The 20,521-nt window shown below is 43.5% G+C and overlaps 2 protein-coding genes across 2 annotated transcripts in view; both read left to right on the top strand.

Moving 5' to 3' along the window:
* Positions 1 to 20,521, top strand: part of crb1 (crumbs cell polarity complex component 1) — a 114,941-nt gene that overhangs the window by 66,728 nt on the left and 27,692 nt on the right. Inside the window, 1 exon segment of the mRNA XM_068038082.1 lies at positions 9,276 to 10,182. Coding sequence (XP_067894183.1) covers positions 9,276 to 10,182 — 907 coding nt within the window.
* The window catches only part of LOC137373011 (complement factor H-like), a 621,771-nt gene that overhangs the window by 590,707 nt on the left and 10,543 nt on the right, over positions 1 to 20,521 (top strand). The gene's annotated exons all lie outside the window — the stretch shown is intronic.

The following is a 20,521-nucleotide window of genomic DNA, read 5'->3' as shown; positions in this document are numbered from 1 at the left end:
TTTTGTGTTCCGTGTCAGTGTGCCATTTTCCCACACTCTCTTGGCCAGTCTGGACATAGCAGTGGAAGCCTTTCCCACGCGCTTGTTGATTTCTGCATCGAGAGACAGGTTACTGGTGATAGGTAGGTGAACTCTTGAACCACTTCCAGAGCGTGGTCGCCAATATTGGTGGATGGAGCATTTCTGACGTCCTGTCCCATGATGTTCGTTTTCTTGAGGCTGATGATTCGGTCAAATTCGTTGCAGGCAGCCGCATTCTTGTCGATGAGTCTCTGCAGACACTCTTCAGTAACCTCTGCATCACCAACTCATTCTTTCATACTAAACCCTGTCACCAGGTTTCTTAGCGGCACAGTGGTTAGCACCGCAGCCTCACAGCTCTAGCGACCTGGGTTCAATTCTGGGCACTGCCTGTGCGGAGTTTGCAAGTTCTCCCCGTGTCTGTGTGGGTTTTTGCCGGGTGCTCCATTTAAAAAAAAAATTCATTCATGGGATGTGGGCGACGCTGGCCAGGCTAGCATTTATTGCCCATCCCTAATTGTCCTCGAGAAGGTGGTGGTGAGCTGCCTTCTTGAACCGCTGCAGTCCATCTGGGGTAGGTATACCCACAGTGTTGTTAGGAAGGGATTTCCAGGATTTTGACCCAGCGACAGTGAGGGAACGGCGATATAGTTCCAAGTCAGGATGGTGTGTGACTTGGAGGGGAACTTGCAGGTGGTGGTGTTCCCATGTATTTGCTGCCCTTGTCCTTCTAGTTGGTAGAGGCCGCGAGTTTGGAAGGTGCTGTCTAAGGAGCCTTGGTGCATTGCTGCAGTGCATCTTGTAGATGGTACACACTGCTGCCATTGTGCGTCGGTGGTGGAGGGAGTGAATGTTTGTAGATGAGGTGCCAATCAAGCGGGCTGCTTTGTCCTGGATGGTGTCGAGCTTCTTGAGTGTTGTTGGAGCTGCACCCATCCAGACAAGTGGAGAGCATTCCATCACACTCCTGACTTGTGCCTTGTAGATGGTAGACAGGCTTTGGGGAGTCAGGAGGTGAGTTACTCGCCTCAAGATTCCTAGCCTCTGACCTGCTCTAGTTGCCATGGTATTTATATGGCTACTCCAGTTCAGTTTCTGGTTAATGGTAGCCCCTAGGATGTTGATAGTGGGGGATTCAGCGATGGTAATGCTGTTGAGTGTCAAGGGGAGATGGTTAGATTCTCTCTTGTTGGAGATGGTCATTGCCTGGCACTTGTGTGGCCTCCCATAGCCAAGGTCTTGCAGGTTGATGGGTAAATTGGCCATTATAAATTGCCCCTAGTGTAGGTAGGGGAATTATGGGGATGTGGTGGGAATGTGGGATTAGTATAAAAGAGTGGTTGATGGTCGGCACAGACTTGGTGGGGCCGAAGGGCCTTTTTCAGTGCTGTATCTCTAAATAAATAAATCACGTCGTTGGCACCAGCTGGACCTCATCATCACAAGGCGAGCCTCTTTAAACAGTGTTCAAATCACATGCAGCTTCCACAGTGTGGACTGCGACACCAACCACTCCTTGGTGTGCAGCAAGGTTGGACTCAAACCAAAGAAGCTGCATCACTCCAAGCAGAAGGGCCGCCCGCGCAGCAACACTAGCAGAATGTCTTATGCTGTTACATAAGTTTCTAAATTCACATGAAAAAGCCCTTCAAAACACTCCTACAGGGGATGCAGAGACCAAGTGGGCCCACATCAGAGACGCCATCTATGACTCAGCAATGACCACCTATGGCAAACGTGTGAAGCAAAATGCAGACGGGTTTCAATCTCACTTTGAAGAGCTGGAACCTGTCATAGCCACTAAGCGCATTGCACTGTTGAACTATAAGAAAGCCCCCAGCGTGCTAACATCCGTAGCACTTAAAGCAGCCAGAAGCGCTGCACAAAGAACGGCCAGGCACTACGCAAATGACTACTGGCAACACCTATGCAGTCATATTCAGCTGGCCTCTGACACCGGAAACATCAGAGGAATGTATGATGGCATTAAGAGAGCTTTTGGGCCAACCATCAAGACGATCGCCCCCCTCAAATCTAAATCAGGGGTCACAATCACTGACCAACGCAAGCAAATAGACCGCTGGGTGGAGCAGTACCTGGAATTGTACTCCAGGGAAAATGTTGTCACTGATACCGCCCTCAATGCAGCCCAGTCTCTGCCAGTCATGGATGAGCTGGACGTACAGCCAACAAAATCGGAACTCAGTGATGCCATTGATTCTCTAGCCCCTGGGAATAGCCCCTGGGAAGGACGGCATTACCCCTGAAATTATCAAGAGTGCCAAGCCTGCTATACATTCAGCACTCTACGAACTGCTTTGTCTGTGCTGGGACGAGGGAGCAGTACCACAGGACATGCGCGATGTCAATATCATCACCCTCTACAAGAACAAGGGTGACCGCGGTGACTCCAACAACTACCGTAGAATCTCCCTGCTCGGCATAGTGGGCAAAGTCTTCGCTCGAGTCGCTTTAAACAGGCTCCAGAAGCTGGCTGAGCGTGTCTACCCTGAGGCACAGTGTGGCTTTCGAACAGAGAGATCAACCATTGACATGCTGTTCTCCCTTCACCAGCTACAGGAGAAATGCCGCAAACAACAGATGCCCCTCTACGTTGCTTTCATTGATCTCACCAAAGCCTTTGACCTCGTCAGCAGATGTGGTCTCTTCAGACTACTAGAAAAGATCGGATGTCCACCAAAGATACTAAGTATCATCACCTCATTCCATGACAATATGAAAGGCACAATTCAGCATAGTGGCGCCTCATCAGACCCCTTTCCTATCCTGAGTGGCGTGAAACAGGGCTTTGTTCTCGCACCCACACTGTTTGGGATTTTCGTCTCCCTGCTGCTCTCACATGCGTTCAAGTCTTCAGAAAAAGGAATTTTCCTCCACACAAGATCAGGGGGCAGGTTGTTCAACCTTGCCCGTCTTGGAGCGAAGACCGAAGTACGGAAAGTTCTCATCAGGGAACTCCTCTTTGCTGATGATGCTGCATTAACATCTTCAAAATGACTACGGTTTAAAAATTCAGCATTTGCATTAAGAAATCACTATTTTTCACACTTGTGGACACTTAGTGCTTGCCTCCTAAAATGTTGACATAAGTGTTCTTGTGCTCTTCAGATGCATTGCACGTGTACCGCATTATGCTGTCCTGGATTAACAGCTAAACCCTTGAGCCTTTTTTTTGGCTATCCTGTAAAATGACCTTCTCCACTTTGCCACTGGCTAATTAGTCTTACAATTAGATGCTGATGATTCAGTCTGTAATAAAAGCACCATTTGCGAAAGCCATGACCCTTAAAGTGTTTGCTGTCCATTTCATGCAAGTAGAGTTTCCTCCCTGTTATCTACAATTCCTCAATTTCTTTTAGATATATGCACACTGCCACAAAGAAACATTTATCATGTATTCGTAGGGTGAGCGAGTTTCTACACATACTCCAATTAGAAGCATGCTTGACTACTTCAGAATAGTGTTTGTGAATTACTAGTAATTAATATATTACATTTTAGTCCAAATAAATATTTGATATTATAAAGCTGTTGCTGGGTTTAATTGGAAACATGCCTCAGAGGAAAGAGTTTAATTTCATCAAGATTACATGAAGGAGGAAAGATGAGAACAGGGTTTTCTCCTTTTCTGAATAGCTAATCTATTAACCTGTTTCACTATTTTAAACAGCGAGAGAACACATTTCTCAGAAATGCTTAAAAAAAACCTGTAAGCAGCTTAAGTTGAATCTCCCTCCCTTCCACAGACATAAATGCTCCAATGACCAGCCGCTGAATTTATTAAGTATATTAACCCCTGGTTTCTTCTATTACCTCAATGCTCTTGAAAGTCTGCTACGATGCATCTCACTCACTCTTTCCATCTTCTGTTCTATCCTCCTTTACCCCTAAATATTTATCAAGATTGTCCTGAGCATCCAATACCTCTAACCGAAAGCACATTTATCTGAGTTAGTGAATTATCCATTGCTCCAAGACATCAGATTCCATCACACCTTTGTACCAAAGTACAGAGCTTGATTTGTTGTCCAAATGGCCAACTGATTTCCATTGAACTTATCAATACAATGTTAGAATATAGGTCTTTTCGGTTGTTTTGAGAACTCTCACAAGATGCCAGGTATAAATAAAGTTATTGAAAGGGCTTTCAAAATTCAATGTTTTTGTATGTTTTCCCACCCATTTGCCTAAATGCCAAAATTCATAAAGGCTGAAATTGCCCTCACCGTGGAACTCCACCAGTGACTCCACCAAAGTTTAAAAGTTCTGGGGAGAGGCCTCTAGAAGCAGGTTTTTAGAGGCTTGTGGGAATATTTTGTACAGCCCGTCCCCCACCCCCTCACTGAAGATCCTAAAAAAATCAGTTGCTGATCTCCCCACCCTGAAGAGCAATATGGATGCTTCACATGTCTCCCTTACACAGGGGACCTGCTCAAACTACCCCCAAAATTTCTGGCTCCCTGGTATTCAGAACTCCAGGCCATGATCCCAGCCTGGACTCCCCAGATGGGCCCACTTCCTCCCCTTTAAGGTGAAACCAAGTGTACCTGTGCCAGTCGTATATCTTGCACCTGAAGTGGAACTTCTGATTTAGGAAAGCCCCAGGTCTTACATTGATCGCCTTGTAGGAGTAAGTTGAGGCCAGGTAGAAACCTCTTCCCTGAGGTCAAGACCTGATGATTCCAGATCTCCATCGAGCTTGTAATTATTCTGGTGGATACCTGACAAATGCAGAAAGGGAGTCCACCAGAAAGTTCATGGATTTTCTGTGCCAAAATGGCAGCAGCAGAAACTAGTAGATTTAATTATTTCCCAGCATTTCCTCAATCTGTTGTCTGCCTGCAGATATACATGAGAAAGATATACAAAAGATAGAGTTTGTAATGTCAGGCAACTTCTGAATAATATGCAGTATCATTAGGTTACTCCTAATTGAGGGTGAAAATGGCAGTGCTATCCTCAGGATGCAAAGCAATGGAGAAGAAGAAACAGAAGAGAGACAGAGAAAGACAGTAGTGAATGAAATCGATGGATGGGAAACAGTTAGCAATAGAAGAGAGATGGAGTCAAACAGCTGATAAAAGCTCTGGGAGCAAAGAGAGAATCAAAAAAGCAGATAAACAGCATAGAAAAGGGAGAGGAAGGAAAGAAAGAGGAAAACCGATGGGAAATGTAAAACGATTGTGGAGAAATGTGGAGAAGGACATCTTTCTGCAAATGAAGAAGCTCAAGCTATCTAGATGGAGGCAGAGGACAGACTGAATGCAGTCTCCCGGGTATGCAGCACTTTGTCGCAAATACAGAATAGGTTTTCAGGCATTGGGAAGAGTGCAAAGATTATCCAACCCACATTTGACTGATGCACCACATTTCCTGACTTCAAGGCACCCTCCTCCACTACTTCTTCCTCTTCATTGTCCTTCTTTGGCAGTGGCTTGGCTTGAACTCTTACTCCTTTTCCTACAGTGAAGCTGTGCAACATTTAGCAGATGGTGATGATGGTTGACACCTTTGCTGGAGTGTACAGCTGGACTCGACAATCTGTCCAAACAATTGAATCTTTGCTTCAGCATACCAGTGCTGTGCTCAACACCAGTTAATTTTAAGGCATTGCTTCCTTTTATTCCCATTCAGTTGTTGTTCTGGGATTTCTTGAGATGTTGGGTGGGGTGGTGGCAGGGGGTGTGTGGTTGGTGGAGGAAGGGAGGTCACTAGTCAATGCTGATGAGGGAGTTCCGGTCTTCTAGCATTCATCTGCCCAATCTCCCTGCGCCTTCAAATAATCCAAGCACAATGCAGACAATTACAAAGTCATCATTGGTGCATCCAGGGTATATATGGGCTTGCTGGATGATGCTACTCTGGCCCAACACCACCTGAACATTAATGGAATGGAAGCCTATCAATCTCTGTATAGGTCACTGGGTTAGTGTGAGATGCCTCAATAGTATGTTATTTAGGATAAAATACACTTTTAAGAATGATGCCACCTGGTAAAAGGTCTGTGCTCTGTTGAGCCAAATGACAGGTGGTAGGAGACCACTGCTAGGGAACGAAAGAATGGTCCCTTGCAAATATGGCACATGTCATTTGCTTGATGTATCCATGTACTGTAGCTTGGCCAATTAGGCATCTGTTCCTTATGGTGGTTTGGAAGGATCCAGTTGTGTAAACGTTTAAAACAATATTAAGCATCACAGCAATAATAAGAGCCATCCTGGTCACCAATGCTGCCTGCAAGTGAATGTCAAAGTGGGGGCATAACTCAGTCACCCTGGTGAAGAACAGGCCTCCTCTAAACAGGTCTTCTCTGAGATATTCATGTCGGCCTATCTCAAAATGCAAATTCAGATTTTGGGGCAAGAACAGATGTGTACATAACACCGGAGGTGTAATTACATCTGCCTTTCTTGTCCCCTCATGAATTAATCTTCCTCCTCCAGCTCTTGAAACACTATTGGAACCTACATAGAGATTTCAATCTTCATAACTTTGCCACTGCAAATACAATTGTTGCTTTAAGATGGATGTAAGTGATAATTAAAAGTATGGGAATCAATTCACAAATGCAAGTACAGATGAAACAGAAAAATGAAACTTTGCAACCAACATTGAAAACTCCGACAACTTTTAAGAAGCTTACAGCTCAAGGCCATGTCTGCTAAACAGTCATGGACCTATTTATATAGGTGAGCTATGCTATGGGGAGAAGGCAGTGCAAAACTAGAAAAGTCTGTCATGGGAATTATTTGCATGCTATTCAAAGATCTTAATGAGACTTGCCTTTTTGACAGCGTGGCATAGAAAACCCAGCAAATTTCCTCACTGCAAAATGCAGCACTGGATCTAATTTTATAACACCCATTCCCTCCATGCCACTAGCACAGCCTTGGGAAATGTACACTTGTATGTCAAACATTCTAATAAGGACTGTCAGGTTATTTCACTGCTCTGAAATCAAGATACTTAATTGACTTTGTGGCTTGACTTTCCTTGCCAGCAATAGGCGAAGTGCGGTCAGCCGCTTAATGGTTGGAAACCTTCAAAATAATTACATTTGGGTTAGTGGAAACTTACAGTCCCCTATACCATCATGAAAATAGTTGCTTGTTGGTTCCCTAAAAGTGTAACTGTGGTCTGTTCCAAAATTCAATGCCTTAGGGCCCAACATTAACATCATATCGCTAACATATGCCAGAAATTATTTATGAGCTCACTCCATATTGGTGTCAAAAGGATGGATGCTCAATGTACATCTTAAATGACAAGATTATTATGCTCTTATTAAATATTTTTGCACTAATTAGTGCTGAAGACTTGATACTGAAGGAATATTTTACAGATGAGTTATAAGTTCTTGTAAATTCCAGAATCCCTGGTTTATATTCCCTGAAGAGTTAGAACCAAAAACATGTTTGAAGAGAACTGGGTCCATTGAACAAATAACTGTGTATGATGCGCTTTCAAAACATGAATCCACAGCATATCACATGGAAATAAGTGTCACATGGCCTGTTAAAACTGCTTTGAGGCCAAAATCCCTTGCTGCAGGAGATTTTGTAATTTTTAATGATTCTAGAATTTAGTGAGATATTCAAGAAATATTACAGGAGATCCTGCAGACTTGACCAATACAATATTCACAAAATGTTCATATCTACCTATGTATTGAAAATATTATGTCTGCATGCACTGCCAACTTTTTCTCATATAAATCCCCATGTCCCCATGGACTAAGGGTGTAATTACTCCATCTTTCCAGTGATGGCATTCTAATGTCAGAAGGATATAATTACAGTGTGAACAAGTTGCCATTACAAATGTGACCATATGGGTTCATAATGCAAATATAAATGCAAGGACATTAATTGGAAACTGAATTACACTTGCATGCTCTGGTTCAATTATCTGCTGGCCTCCAACCCCACTGTACCTGAGAACCATGCTTGATCTTCATTTCATATGTGCAATGCTACAGGAGGTTGTCTAGTTTTATATTCAAACAATTCCAACTGTACTTGTCATTTGCAATTAACTTTGTCAGGAAAGAATGTGTTTACAATCCTAATGAAATGGAATGCAGTTACCTGTATTGCATTGAACTTCAGCTTGAGGGGAAATTTATCCCTGCCTGCCTGACAGAGGAAACCAGATAGGAGGGCAGGCAGATAAAATTGCCTGTGGGATTCATCAGCTGAGGTCTGTTCTCTTCCTACAGGCTGCCAATTTTCACCTGCTCTCCTGAGCAGGTGAGATGGACACCTGTCAGGCAGGGCTGTCCATGGAATCCTTCTTTAAATATCTAGATTGGGCCCAAATGTTATTTGAACCAATGGCCTGCATGTGGGAAACCTAGTGGGAATAAGAGTTGTGGCCAGAAGAGGCCCAAAGAAGCAAGTGGTTTTACTTTTTTTGACTTTCCTATGGGGCAGAACTTTCCTCTGGGACCCACAAGGAAAATTTAGGCCCCCCAAGGTTTCCTCACTCCCCCCGCAGGGTCCTTCCAAGCCCCCTGCTCACAATTTACCGAAGTGCCAGGGACTAGTCTTTTCATCCCTGGCAACAGGCTCCTGCTTCCTGACATTCCACTACCGCCTGCTGATTCCCATTATCCGAGCAGGAGAATGACAGTGTCCATGTAGATGAGACCTCGGCGTTAAAATTGCCTGAACCTCACACTGCCAATGTCAGGACGGTTTGTTGTCCACCTCCGTCCCCGAGTGCCATAATCCCAGCCCATGTTAAATCAGGGTTTTTGTTTCAATATTATAAGTTTGGGCAGTTAGTGAAATCCAATCTCTGGTAATCTATTAGTTTAATCTACTTATGTTAGAATTGGTCTAAATGACTTTTCTGAGCATTGAATGGCTCCTGCACTCTCATACTCACATATTTCGACATATGCACATTACTAGTGAATTAGGGTCAGTCCTTACCAGTTGCTATTAATTCAGTTTATTGGAATGACAAAAGTTCCTTCTCCAATTCTGGGATTTACAAAATGAATTGCAGTGTGAAAATCAGAAGTATTAATTATTGTACTTGATAATATTTAAACCAAAATAATGCAAGTCTTCATTTTTAAAAATTATTTTATTACTGGCTGTAAGGGCCAAAGTTACCATTGGCCAGTGGTGCACAGGGATTCAAGTGCTGATCATGTTGAGTTTGAACCACAGGTGAGACATTCAATATTAGCCTTCTGACTTTGCTTCCTCTTGTTTTAAATACAGGCCTTGTTAATGCAACTTTTAAAGGAGGCAAAAGTGACCTGACTTTCAGGGGAAATGGCAAGATCAAGCAAGAACTTACCAACATTACATTTAGTCTTCGAACAAGGGACTCGAATGCAGTGATACTCCATGCTGAAAAGGAGCAAGACTTTATCACAGTTGGTATCCAGCAGTGCCATTTAATATTTATGATACAAAGTGGGAACAACTTGGGCAAACTGAGCATACTCAGCTCAAGAGCAATAAGCGATGGTCTCTGGCATGACGTTACTTTTTACATGATAGATCCCTTACTTCAGTATTCCAGGTGGCAGATGGAGATAGACAAGAAAGAAGAGACTGTGACAAGTGCAGTTGTCAGTGGAAACCTAAACTTTCTATTAGAAGGAACAGACATTTATCTAGGGAGTGGACGTCCTGAAAGAGGAGGCAGCTTCGCAGGATGCCTAAACACAATGAAACTTGGTGGCATCTCCTTACCATACCTTGCAAATGATAATATGCACATTATCAAGCCTCAGAGAGATCAATTTATCAAAATCTCCTCCAGTAGCCTAATATTGGGGTGCCCAATGAAGAACATCTGTGTATCCAATCCCTGTAAAAACAATGGGAGCTGTGAGGACATGATTAGTTACTATCAATGTAGCTGTCCTTCAGGCTGGACAGGCCTGAACTGTGAGGTCAACATCAATGAGTGTCAGTCAAGTCCTTGCATTCATGGCAACTGCACTGATGAAGTCTCAGCGTACAAATGTATATGTAAATCTGGTTTCATGGGCACCAATTGTGAAGTGAACATAGACAACTGTCAAAAGCACAAGTGTGCAAATGGAGCTACATGCATTGATGCCATTAACAGTTACTCATGTAGTTGTCCTAATAACTTCACTGGAAGATTTTGTGAGTAAGTAGAAGTTAATTGTAAAAATAGAATTAACACTGGCGAAGTTAATCTGCTGTTTATTTTGCAGCACAGTTACAGTCTTGTATGTGAATTAGTATATGAGTAACCAATACATTTACTTTTGTTCATAACTATCTAGTTTCTTCTCAAATTGCTACATCTTTTGACTAGCTCATGATTCAATCCAGACACTCCCATCGACTTATAGATTCACCAAGAGAGGCTATACTCACTCTGACTCTTGGCCCTCTTGAAAGATGTTTTGACTCAATGAGCAGAGTTGTATCTGTGTAGTACTATTGGATGATTGCAGGCATGACGCAAGCCGCATTATCATCTGCAGGAAAAACAAGTGACATTTAAGCACATAAAGTTTGCTTCAGGCAAGGATTACTGATAGTGATAATGATCTTATTGCAGGTTTATCTATAACTGTGCCATTACTATTGGCATGCTTTGTACAAAAGATAAGTGTTATGTCTTATTTAGGAAAGTATGCTCAAGATAATATTGAAATAATATTGGGAACGATTAGCTTAACACTTGTAGCTTGTGTGGTAATTTGAAATTGTGTTCAGTAGATGGCTCACTTTTGGCAAACAGCAGGACAATGTTGCATTGAAAGCACTTGAGCATTCAAGTAAGGATGTAGAAATAGAATTGGAGGAGTTTATACTGCAAATTTGCCATTGCCAGAGAGAGTAAACAGATTCTGGAGCCTGATAGTGTGAGACTTCTGAGAAAAGATCGCTTCATATTGTTTTGATTTGATACTGTATGGAATATAACTTCAGTGCAGCATCAACAAAAACTTGCATTCATATAGCACCTTTCATTTCGTAAAACATTCCAAGGTGTGTCACACCAGTGTAATCATACAAAACATTGGCACTGAGTCAAACGAGGAGACATTAGGACAGTAACCAAATTTTGGTTGAAGAGCTAGGTTTTAAGGCGCATCTGAAGAGAGGAGAGAGAGAGTGGTGAGGCAGAAAAATGTAGGGCAGGAACTCCAAAATCTAGGACCTAGGCAGCTGCTGACACAGCCACCAATGGTGGGGTGCACAAGTGGCCAGAGCTGGAAGAACGCAGGGAAATCTGAGAGTTATAGGGCTGGAGGAGGTTACAGAGAAAGGGAGCAACGAGGCTATGGAGGGATTTGATAACATGGACAAGAATTTTGTAAAATCCAACTGTTTGTGGACTGGGAGCCAATGAAGTGAGCATAGGGGTGATGGATGAACTGGACTTGCTGTGAGTTAGGATATGGGTAGCAGAGTTTTAGATTAGCATCAAACCTGCCTTAACAAGTTTCTGAACCTACCCAGGGAGTTGATGGAAATGTTTAGAAAGATCAGACCTGCTCATATACCCACCCCACACACCCTCATCCCACTGCCCCCTGCCTCACTCTATGCTCTCAAGACATTTATTGTTTAACTGCTAGGAAGGGAGTCATGCTCATATATGTAAGCGCAAGTCCTCTCCTGGGAAAGAAAGATACTCTTGGAGCCGGTCCATATAAACAAATGAGCTGCCTGATGGAACAAGTACTGAAAGATCTTAGTGCTGATATCTGCAGTCAGTTCTCTTTTACCCATATAAACAGACCTCATCATGTCCTTGGCACCAGTTCCACCTTTTCATTACAGTGACTCATTTCACGCTTTAAGAAATGGTCATTTGGGCCGAAGCCATACTTCAAAAGCTACTCTTGAACATTTGGGTTCTAATTCTGTATTTGGTAATTGGCTGACAAACTATTGATAATTGATCAGCTAGATGATCATTAAATAATCTTAATTGCTGCTATAAAAATGTTACAGATGTGACTAGTTTAAAAAAGCTCCAAAGAATGTTCACCAACACATGCAGGAAATATTTATGACCTATTTCAGCAGAGGACCTCTTGCTTTAAACTCCCATTTGAAAAAAAAAGATTTTATATTATTAATAAGATTGAGGAATGAAAAATAATGCTGCTGTAATACTATTATATGGAACAGTTTCAGAATTCTTCATAATCGTTTGCAGCAGTTAGACTCAGTTAGTTTTAGTTGATCGATATTTGTCTCACAATTCAGGTTTTTTCCAAGACTGATGTCTTGTGTAAACAGCCTGACAAAGTTTCCATAACTAGACCACAACTTGAAACCTGCGTCTTTCACTCTGTGTCATACTGAGTTATCTTAATCCAAGGTTAATAATGGTTCTATGAGGCAGAAATGGGGTGGAGCTTATACTGGTCTCCGTTACAACTGGCATTAAACTGGACATTGGAAAATATCAAATGTTAGTTTCACTTTGTCAAAAACAGATTTATTTAAAATTTGATGATTTACAGACATCTGAGAATCATAGAATAATACAGCACAGAAGGAGGCCATTCAACCCATTGAGTCTATGCTTACTCCCTCAAAGAGCAATCCAGCTAGTATCACTCACTTCCCAATATTACATAGGATATACAGCACCTAAACAGGCTGTTTAGCCCAGTCTATGGCGGTGGTTATGCTCCAGTCGAGCCTCTTCCTACCTTTCCTCATCTAATTCTATCAGCATAACCCTCTATTCCCTTCTCTCTCATATGCTTATCCAGCCTCCCGTTAAATGCACCATACTGTTTGCTTCAACTACTCTGTGGTAGCATGTTCCACAATCTCACCACTCTCCCGGTAAAGAAGCATCTTCTGAAGTCCCTATTTGTTTTCTTGGGTGATTATCTTTTATTGATGGCATCTTCTTTTCTCTTCGCCACAAGTGGAAACATTGAGGCCATGTTTATAATGCACGATAATAATTATATAAAAGACTTGACCCTTTTCATGCATCTGGAATATAGAATATAGAGGTAGATTTTAACTCTCAGAGGGATTCCAGGAAACTATTCCAGTGAGTTAATGCCCTGATTATAGAGGCAGTGGGAGGGCACAGTGATTTTAACTGCTGGGTCACATTTAAATGCTACTGGTCAATTTCCCACTGTGAACAGGGTGAAGAGGCCACAGAGTGGCTGCCAGCAAGGGAAGATTGGTCAACCTTTGGCTTGCTTCGAAGTAAGTGGCAGAGCAGGAGTTTCCAGAACAGTCTCAAGGGAGGAAGAGAGTGTGTGTCCGGGGAAAGGGAAGTTGTGACTTTCCTTTTTGGGGCCTGAAGGATTGCTTCTGCCACTCTTGGCCCCACAATGCAAATTTTTGACTCACTCAGAGGGCCTCTTTGTCCTTTGTGTCACGGTCACGTGGTGCAATGTGGATGGTTTCCCCAGTTCACCTCCCCACTGACTGCAGAAAGTGTTTTGCTATTCAGATTTAACCCCTTTGGTGTTTTATTTTTTCAAATAAACAGACAGCGACATGATTTCTTGTAGGTTTTAAAAACAGAAAATCAATTGTTGATTGATCATTGTGCCTTCTCCCAAAATTTTCGCAACCCATCTACTCAAGCATGCGCTCGCACCCACACACAAGAAGAGACAACTAGAGAGGGGGAAAGAATGGAAGGTGACTTTGAGTGGGGAGGGGCTCATGATAAACCTGTTGAATTCTTTTGGAAATCAAGTTCTTGATGGATGCAGGCCTGAGATGATTGTAGATTTCTCTCTTGGTTGAAGGTTCAGTTGAAGACAGTGGGACACTTCTGGTTCACTGCTGTCTTATGTAGATGCAGGATTTTACAGCAGGGTCCATTCCTTCTGACTTGCTGGAACACAAGCTTCTGGATCTTGCTTCTTCCTCTCTCTTTTTTCTGGCTTTAGGTTTTTTTTTTAAGGTAAAGCTGTGTTAATTCTCACCTCCTGGTAAGAGACATTCCAATCTCTGCTCCAGGGTGATTGCACAATTTTTCAGGACGTGGCTACTTCACACCTTCTTTGTTTCAGAAGAAAACATTCAGTTCTGGAATGTTTTAAGATGGGTGCAGTTGACACCTCTTAGCTTTGAAGATTTGTCCCTTGTATTTGTCAGCCAGTTTGAATACACAAAGGCCAATCCTTTTCTCTTTGGCAGCCATTTTGAACCATTGTTCACTTCTTAAATTATAGGTTCATTTTTAAAAGACAAAGCCAGATTTTCATAACGCTTCAGAGTTAGTCCCTCATTGGTGTTACATCATCGCATTTCAGGTGTTTGTGACACCTCCCCAAAAGGGAAAAAATGAAATTTCTTGGATTTCATTTATATGTTATTTTGTGGGTTCAGAAAGAAGGAAAAAAGAAACAGTAAGAAAGTTTAGGGTCACACCACAGTACACATTCATTCCATCTTACAACTGCTACAGCTGGCATTGCTTTTAACAGCCATTTGAGGTTCAGTTTAAGTTTTTTCATCATCCTTCCTTTGGATGAGGTACCATCAAAAAATTGCTTCTTTTGGTTACATTTGGTCAAGCGAGGTTGTAGTTTCTCTTGCACCAGTTTGTACTACTTTAGGAGCATTAATCTCCAGGAACGTGTGATTGTTGATGAAGCTTGTAGTATACAAATTTCTGTTACGGCTTGTGGCAAGGTTCCCTGTCTGTACAAGCTTTAACCCCTTAACTACTGCTTCCACAATACATGGCATTAACCATTCAGGCTCTGGCACATTGATAGTTCTTATTTCTAGGGTGATATTAGGTGATACATTGGACTGAATTTTAAAAGCCCACCGCCAAAATAGGCAGCGGCGAAAAAAATGGTGGCCCACACACACGGGGCGCCGTCGCAAGCCGCCGCTATTCCAAACGATGTGGTTCATTAGCATGGCTGGGGCACCACCCCCACCAAACCTGCAATGATGTGGAAGGGGCGGGCGAGCTGTCCCCGGGAACGGCGGCTGGCGTCACTGCGCAGGCACTGGCACCATTTTTAAAGGGCTTAGAGCCCTAAATAACAAGTGAAATTTTTAAAGAGACCGGTAATTTAAAGTAAATAAAAATTAATAAAAATATCTTTCCAGGCCCTCTCCCACCCACCCTCCTGAATATCAATATGTAATTCCTGTCCTTCATCCCACCGCCCAAAATACTTAGCTTGATATGACCTTCCCCCGACCCAAAATTCAGAACCTTTGCCCTTTACCCCTTCCCATCACCCTCACGACCAATCAGGTAAGTTAGACCCCACTACCCACCACCCCCCCCCTCCCCGCACTGAAAAAGGTACCTTCTTCCCCCTCCCCACGTGTCACGCCTCGTTTCCCCAGATGGGGATTCAAAGGCGCGGCATTGCCAGCCGCTAGGATTAAGATCGGTGCAGCAAATCAGGAGGCAGCAAGACCTTCATTAATTCAGGTAGTTTAATTTATTTACATATGGAAATTGTGGTCCCGTCACTGAGCGGCAGGGGGGCCGCCACGAGACCTTTCCGCTTCCGTTGAGATCGGGCTGGGCCAGGCCCTGCCGGTGTAGGGGTCGGTGGTGGGCCTCATCCATTGCAATCTTCATGCCCTCCCCCATCACTGTTCCCGGCGTCGGGGACCCTATAAAATCCAGCCCATTGTTTTTACCCCTGCGAGGTGTCTGGGATTACTTCCTGCCCCTTGTTCTTGCGGAGCTCTGATTCTAAATTGTTGGGTTTGATTAGTTTTGGATTTGGAACCTGCTCGAGCAGGAACCCCAATCACATGCAAAACCCTGCAGCTTAATATTAGCAGGAGGATGTCAAGTTCTGAGTAGGTAAGTTGTTCATTTTTATCTGCCCACCTGCCTAATTTGAACACCATAATCTCTTTCAGGAAGAGATATGGAATACAAAAATTCTACATTCTCACAAGAGTTCTATGCACCCCAACATATATTGATCACTATTGTCAACTGACCTTTGATAGATTCTTGTGCTTTATACCTTTAATTCCGTTGATGTAAAACTCTTCCGTTTCAGGTTGTCCTTAGCTGCCAAATTTATTAAGGTTACAAATCATGCACAAATAGCAAAGTAGCTGCCAAACAAGTTGGGACATCCCTGCATCAATCTCAGGAAATAATGGGCAACGTTTTAACAGGTCAAATTCAGACATCATTATAGTTGTACTGCATATTCCTGCCCGAAGCGCTGCTGATGACTGACTACAATGACAGCATTTTAAACACAGCGGGACTGAAATTCTGCGGCTTTCCGATGCACTTCTACCATAACAGCGCCAGGGATGTGGTGTGGTAGGGCCAGAAAACAAAGTCAGGAACCAAGATCCGCAAGGCGCCTGCCTTCAATTGAATTCCCAATCAGTCTTTGGCCTTCTCTTACAAGCCCAGTGAATCAAAGAGGGAGGGGGCAGAGGCAGGGCTGGGGCATGGCCATTGGGAAAAGGGGACTTCATGGGAATTCCCATGACGATGGCCTGGCAAAAGATTGGGGCATCTTTAGAGATCAGTGCGTCCAGTTAGAAGAGGCATTCTGACCTCCTCTTGGTGGATGTGGGGTGATCTTAAGTGTCCATGCAAGACAGACGCTCTGGACACCCCCCAAATCAATACTATTTCTGAATTAATGGAGTATCATAAGAACATAAGAAATAGGGGCAGGAGTAGACCATAGGGCCCTTCGAGCCTTGGCCATCTCATGCCTCAACTGTACTTTCCCGCCTGTTCTCCATATCCTTTGTGTCTCTGAGACATCAAAAATCTGTCTCAGCCATTCACCAGTGTCTGGAGTAGAGAATTCCAAAGATTCAAATTCTCTGAGTGAAAAAAAATTCTCATCTCAATCCTAAATGATTGTCCCCTTATCCTGACACTGTGCCCCCATGTTTTAGATTCCCCAGCCAGGGGAAACAACCTCTCAGTATCTACCATGTCAAATCCCTTCAGAATCTTGTATGTTTCAATGAGATCACCACTCATTCTTCAATATCGGCCCAATTTACTCAGCCTGTCATCATAGGAACCAATCTCGCGAACCTTCGCTGTACTGCCTCTAAGGCAAGTATATCCTTCCTTAAATATGGAGACCAAATCTGCGCCGAGTACTCCAGGTATGGTCTCATCAAAGCCTTATACAAGTGTAGCAAGACTTCCTTATTCTTGTGCTCCAATCCCCTTGCAATAAAGGCCAACATACCATTTGCCTTCCTAATTGCTTGCTGTCACATGCATGCTGACTTTGTGTTCCTTGTATGAGTGCACCCAAGTCTCTCTGAGCATCAACATTTAAAAGTTTAATGCCTTTTAAAAAAAATCAGCTTTTCTCTTCTTACTACCAAAGTGAATAACTTGACATTTCCCACATAATACTCCATCTGCCAACTTGTAGCCCACTCTCTTTACCTGTTCAGATCTCTTTGCAGCTTCTTTGTGTCCTCCTCACAGCTTACATCCCACTTAGCTTTGTATCAGAAAACTTGGATACATTACTCTCGGTCTCTTTGTTTAAGTCATTAATATAGATTGTAAATAGCTGAGGCCCAGCACTGATTCTTGCAGCACTCCACTAGTCACAGCCTGTCAACTTGAAAATGCCCCATTTATCCCTAGTCTCTGCTTTCTGTCATTAACTTATCCTCCATCCATGCTAATATATTACCCCCAACTATCAACCAGCACCTTTTATAATGAAAAAGATTTTTCTGTTTCCCAACCCCACCCCCCCCCCCCCCAACATATATTCTTACAACTTGATGTTGAAAGCAACATGACAGATCGTTAACATTTGGCCTAAAGCAATCTTTACCATCTTTTCATTCCAAACCTTCAAAAGAGCACCAACATCTCTGCATTACAGGAAGGATGTGATCGCACTAGAAGGGGTACAGAGGAGATTTACAGGATATTTTCAGGACTGGAGGGTTTAGCTATGAGGAAAGATTGGATCGGCTGGGGTTGTTTTCTTTGGAACAGAGAAGGCTGAGTGAAGATTTAATTGAGGTATATAAAATTATGAGGGGACTAGATAGAATGAATAGGAAGGATCTATTCCCATTAGAAAAGGGGTCAATAATGAGGGTCATAGATTTAAAGTAATTGGCAGAAGGATTAGAGGGGAGTTGAGGAGAATTTTTTTCTCCCAGAGGATGGTGGATGTCTTAAACTCACTGCCTGAAAGGGTAGTGGGCAGAAACCTTCATCGCATTTAAAAAGTGCTTGGAAAAGTGCCATAACCTACAGAGTTGGAAAGCAGGATTAGGCCGGATAGTTCTTTTTCAGCTGGTACAGACACGATGGCTGGAATTTTATGGCCCCCAATGAGCGGGCTGGTGGCCAGGGCGCCATAAAATTGAGTGGGAGACGGTGGTGGGGGGGCATTCCCGATGCCTTCCCGCCACCGCTGCAATTTTACGCGGGGGCGGCAGCGGCGAGAAACCACCCGCCCCAGGACAATCAAGGGCCTTAAATGCCCAATTAACTACCACTTAAGGGCCTCCTCCTGCCACCATTGGTATTTAATCCATGGCGAACAGCCGGCAAATGCCCTAAAAAGGCTGCCTGATAAAACCTGCACCCTGTGCCCCACTGAGGGCACCCCCCCCCGAAGCCCCAACCGCCCCCACTGCACAACACTTACCCATCACCCTCCCCCCGCCCCCCCACCCACCTTCCTCGCTAGGGCCTGGACGATTGTCCCCAGCGAGGCCCCAAAAACTTACCTTGGTTCTGGGGCCATCCTTCACCTTGCTTGCGATAGCTGGGTGTAGTCCCAGCAATGCCACCGGGAACATTGGCACTGCTGGGACTAAGAGTTGTCGGCCCGCTGATTGCCGGCAGTTCTATTAGGCAGGACTTCCTGCCTCAAGGAAGTGGAAGTCCTGCCCAAGACCAGTTAAGGACTGGGGAGCGAAAAACCCTGGCATGGCTCCCCAGGCCAGGCAGAGGCTTGCTCGCCCCTGACTGCCCACCCAAGGTAAAATTCCCACCAATGGGCTGAATGGCCTCCTCTGTGCATAAATTTTCTATGTTCTGTCACCTACTTGGGTTTAGCTGAACATTTGTTAATTTATTGAAGACATTGTCAAAACTTTTCCACCAATAACAAACTACCCCGCAATATTCAACAAGTTCTGATTTTTTTCAATCGAATTTTTAATTTATTTCCTGTCCTGCAGTTTAATAATCCATGTGAAGGAGATAGTTTGAAAAATACCTTCAGTAATGCTTAGTCAATGAAACCTTGTGACCGATAACAAGCTCATTTCATAAAGTCTGGTCAGGTAGATTGCATCAAAGTATCTTTCAGAAAAATGCTGTACATAGAATCAACTTAATCTTTCAGATGCAAAATCTGTGGTAAGAAAGTAAACGCTATGCTTTTTTTAAAAAAACATTTGCACTTTAGTACTGGATGGCACAGTGAATTACTAAACCAACTTGCACTTACAATCTAAAAGCATAATACTGCAGATGCTGGAAATCTGAAATAAAAACAGAAAGTGCTGGAAATACTCAGCAGGTCAGGCAGCATCTGTGGAGAGAGAAGCAAAGTTAATGTTTCAGGTCAGTGACCTTACATCAGAATTGGCAAAGGGCAAAGGTGAGAAAAGAGTTAGGTTCTATGCAAGTGAAGGGGGTGGGGGGGTGGGGGGTTGGTGGGGAAGAGAACAAAAGGGAAGGTGTGGGCAGAGGGCAGGAGAAATTAAATAACAAAGCTGTGTTGGGACAAAGGCAAAGAGTGTGTTCATGCTTGTGGTAAAAGATAAAGCATTAGTCCAGTTAATAGTAGAATAATGAGCAACTCTGTCTACATGAAAGACAGGCACATGGTAATAAAATAAAATAAAATAAAAATATAAAAAAAGGCCAGTCGTGCTCTGAAGTTAATGAACTCAATGTTCAGTCTGCAAGGCTGTAGAGTGCCTAATTGAAAGATCAGGTGCTGCTCCTTGAGTTTATGTTGATGTTCACTGGAACACTGGAGCAGACCAAAGACAGAAATGTGGGCCTGAGAGCAGGGGGCGGATGTTGAAATGGCAAGCAACCGGAAGCTCAGGGTCATGCTTTCGAACTGAGCGGAGGCGTTCCACAAAGCGGTCACCCAATCTGTGTTTGGTCTCCCCATTATAGAGGCAACCACATTGTGAGCAGCGAATACTGTATACTAAATTGAAGGAAGTACAAGTAAATTTCTGCTTCACCTGGAAGGAGTGTTTGGGGCCTTGGATGGTGAGGAGAGAGGAGGTAAAAGGGCTGGTATTATATCTCCTGCGATTGCATGGGAAGGGGACGAGGTGTTGTGGGTGATGGAGGAGTGGACCAGGGTGCTGCGGAGGGAACTTATACAGCTTATTCTTGTACTTATTCAGCTCTTATACAACTGGCATGAATTAAATGCCAAAGTGGTGTGTCTCCACCCCCTCACATGCAAGTGCTATATGGTCACCAATGTGACATTGTCGTGAGTATTGTATCTAACATCAGGATGATTACTGTTATTGCT

The sequence above is a fragment of the Heterodontus francisci genome, chromosome 8, assembly GCF_036365525.1.
Source record: "Heterodontus francisci isolate sHetFra1 chromosome 8, sHetFra1.hap1, whole genome shotgun sequence".
Lineage (NCBI taxonomy): Eukaryota > Metazoa > Chordata > Chondrichthyes > Heterodontiformes > Heterodontidae > Heterodontus > Heterodontus francisci.
This window is presented reverse-complemented; position numbering and strand designations above follow the sequence as displayed.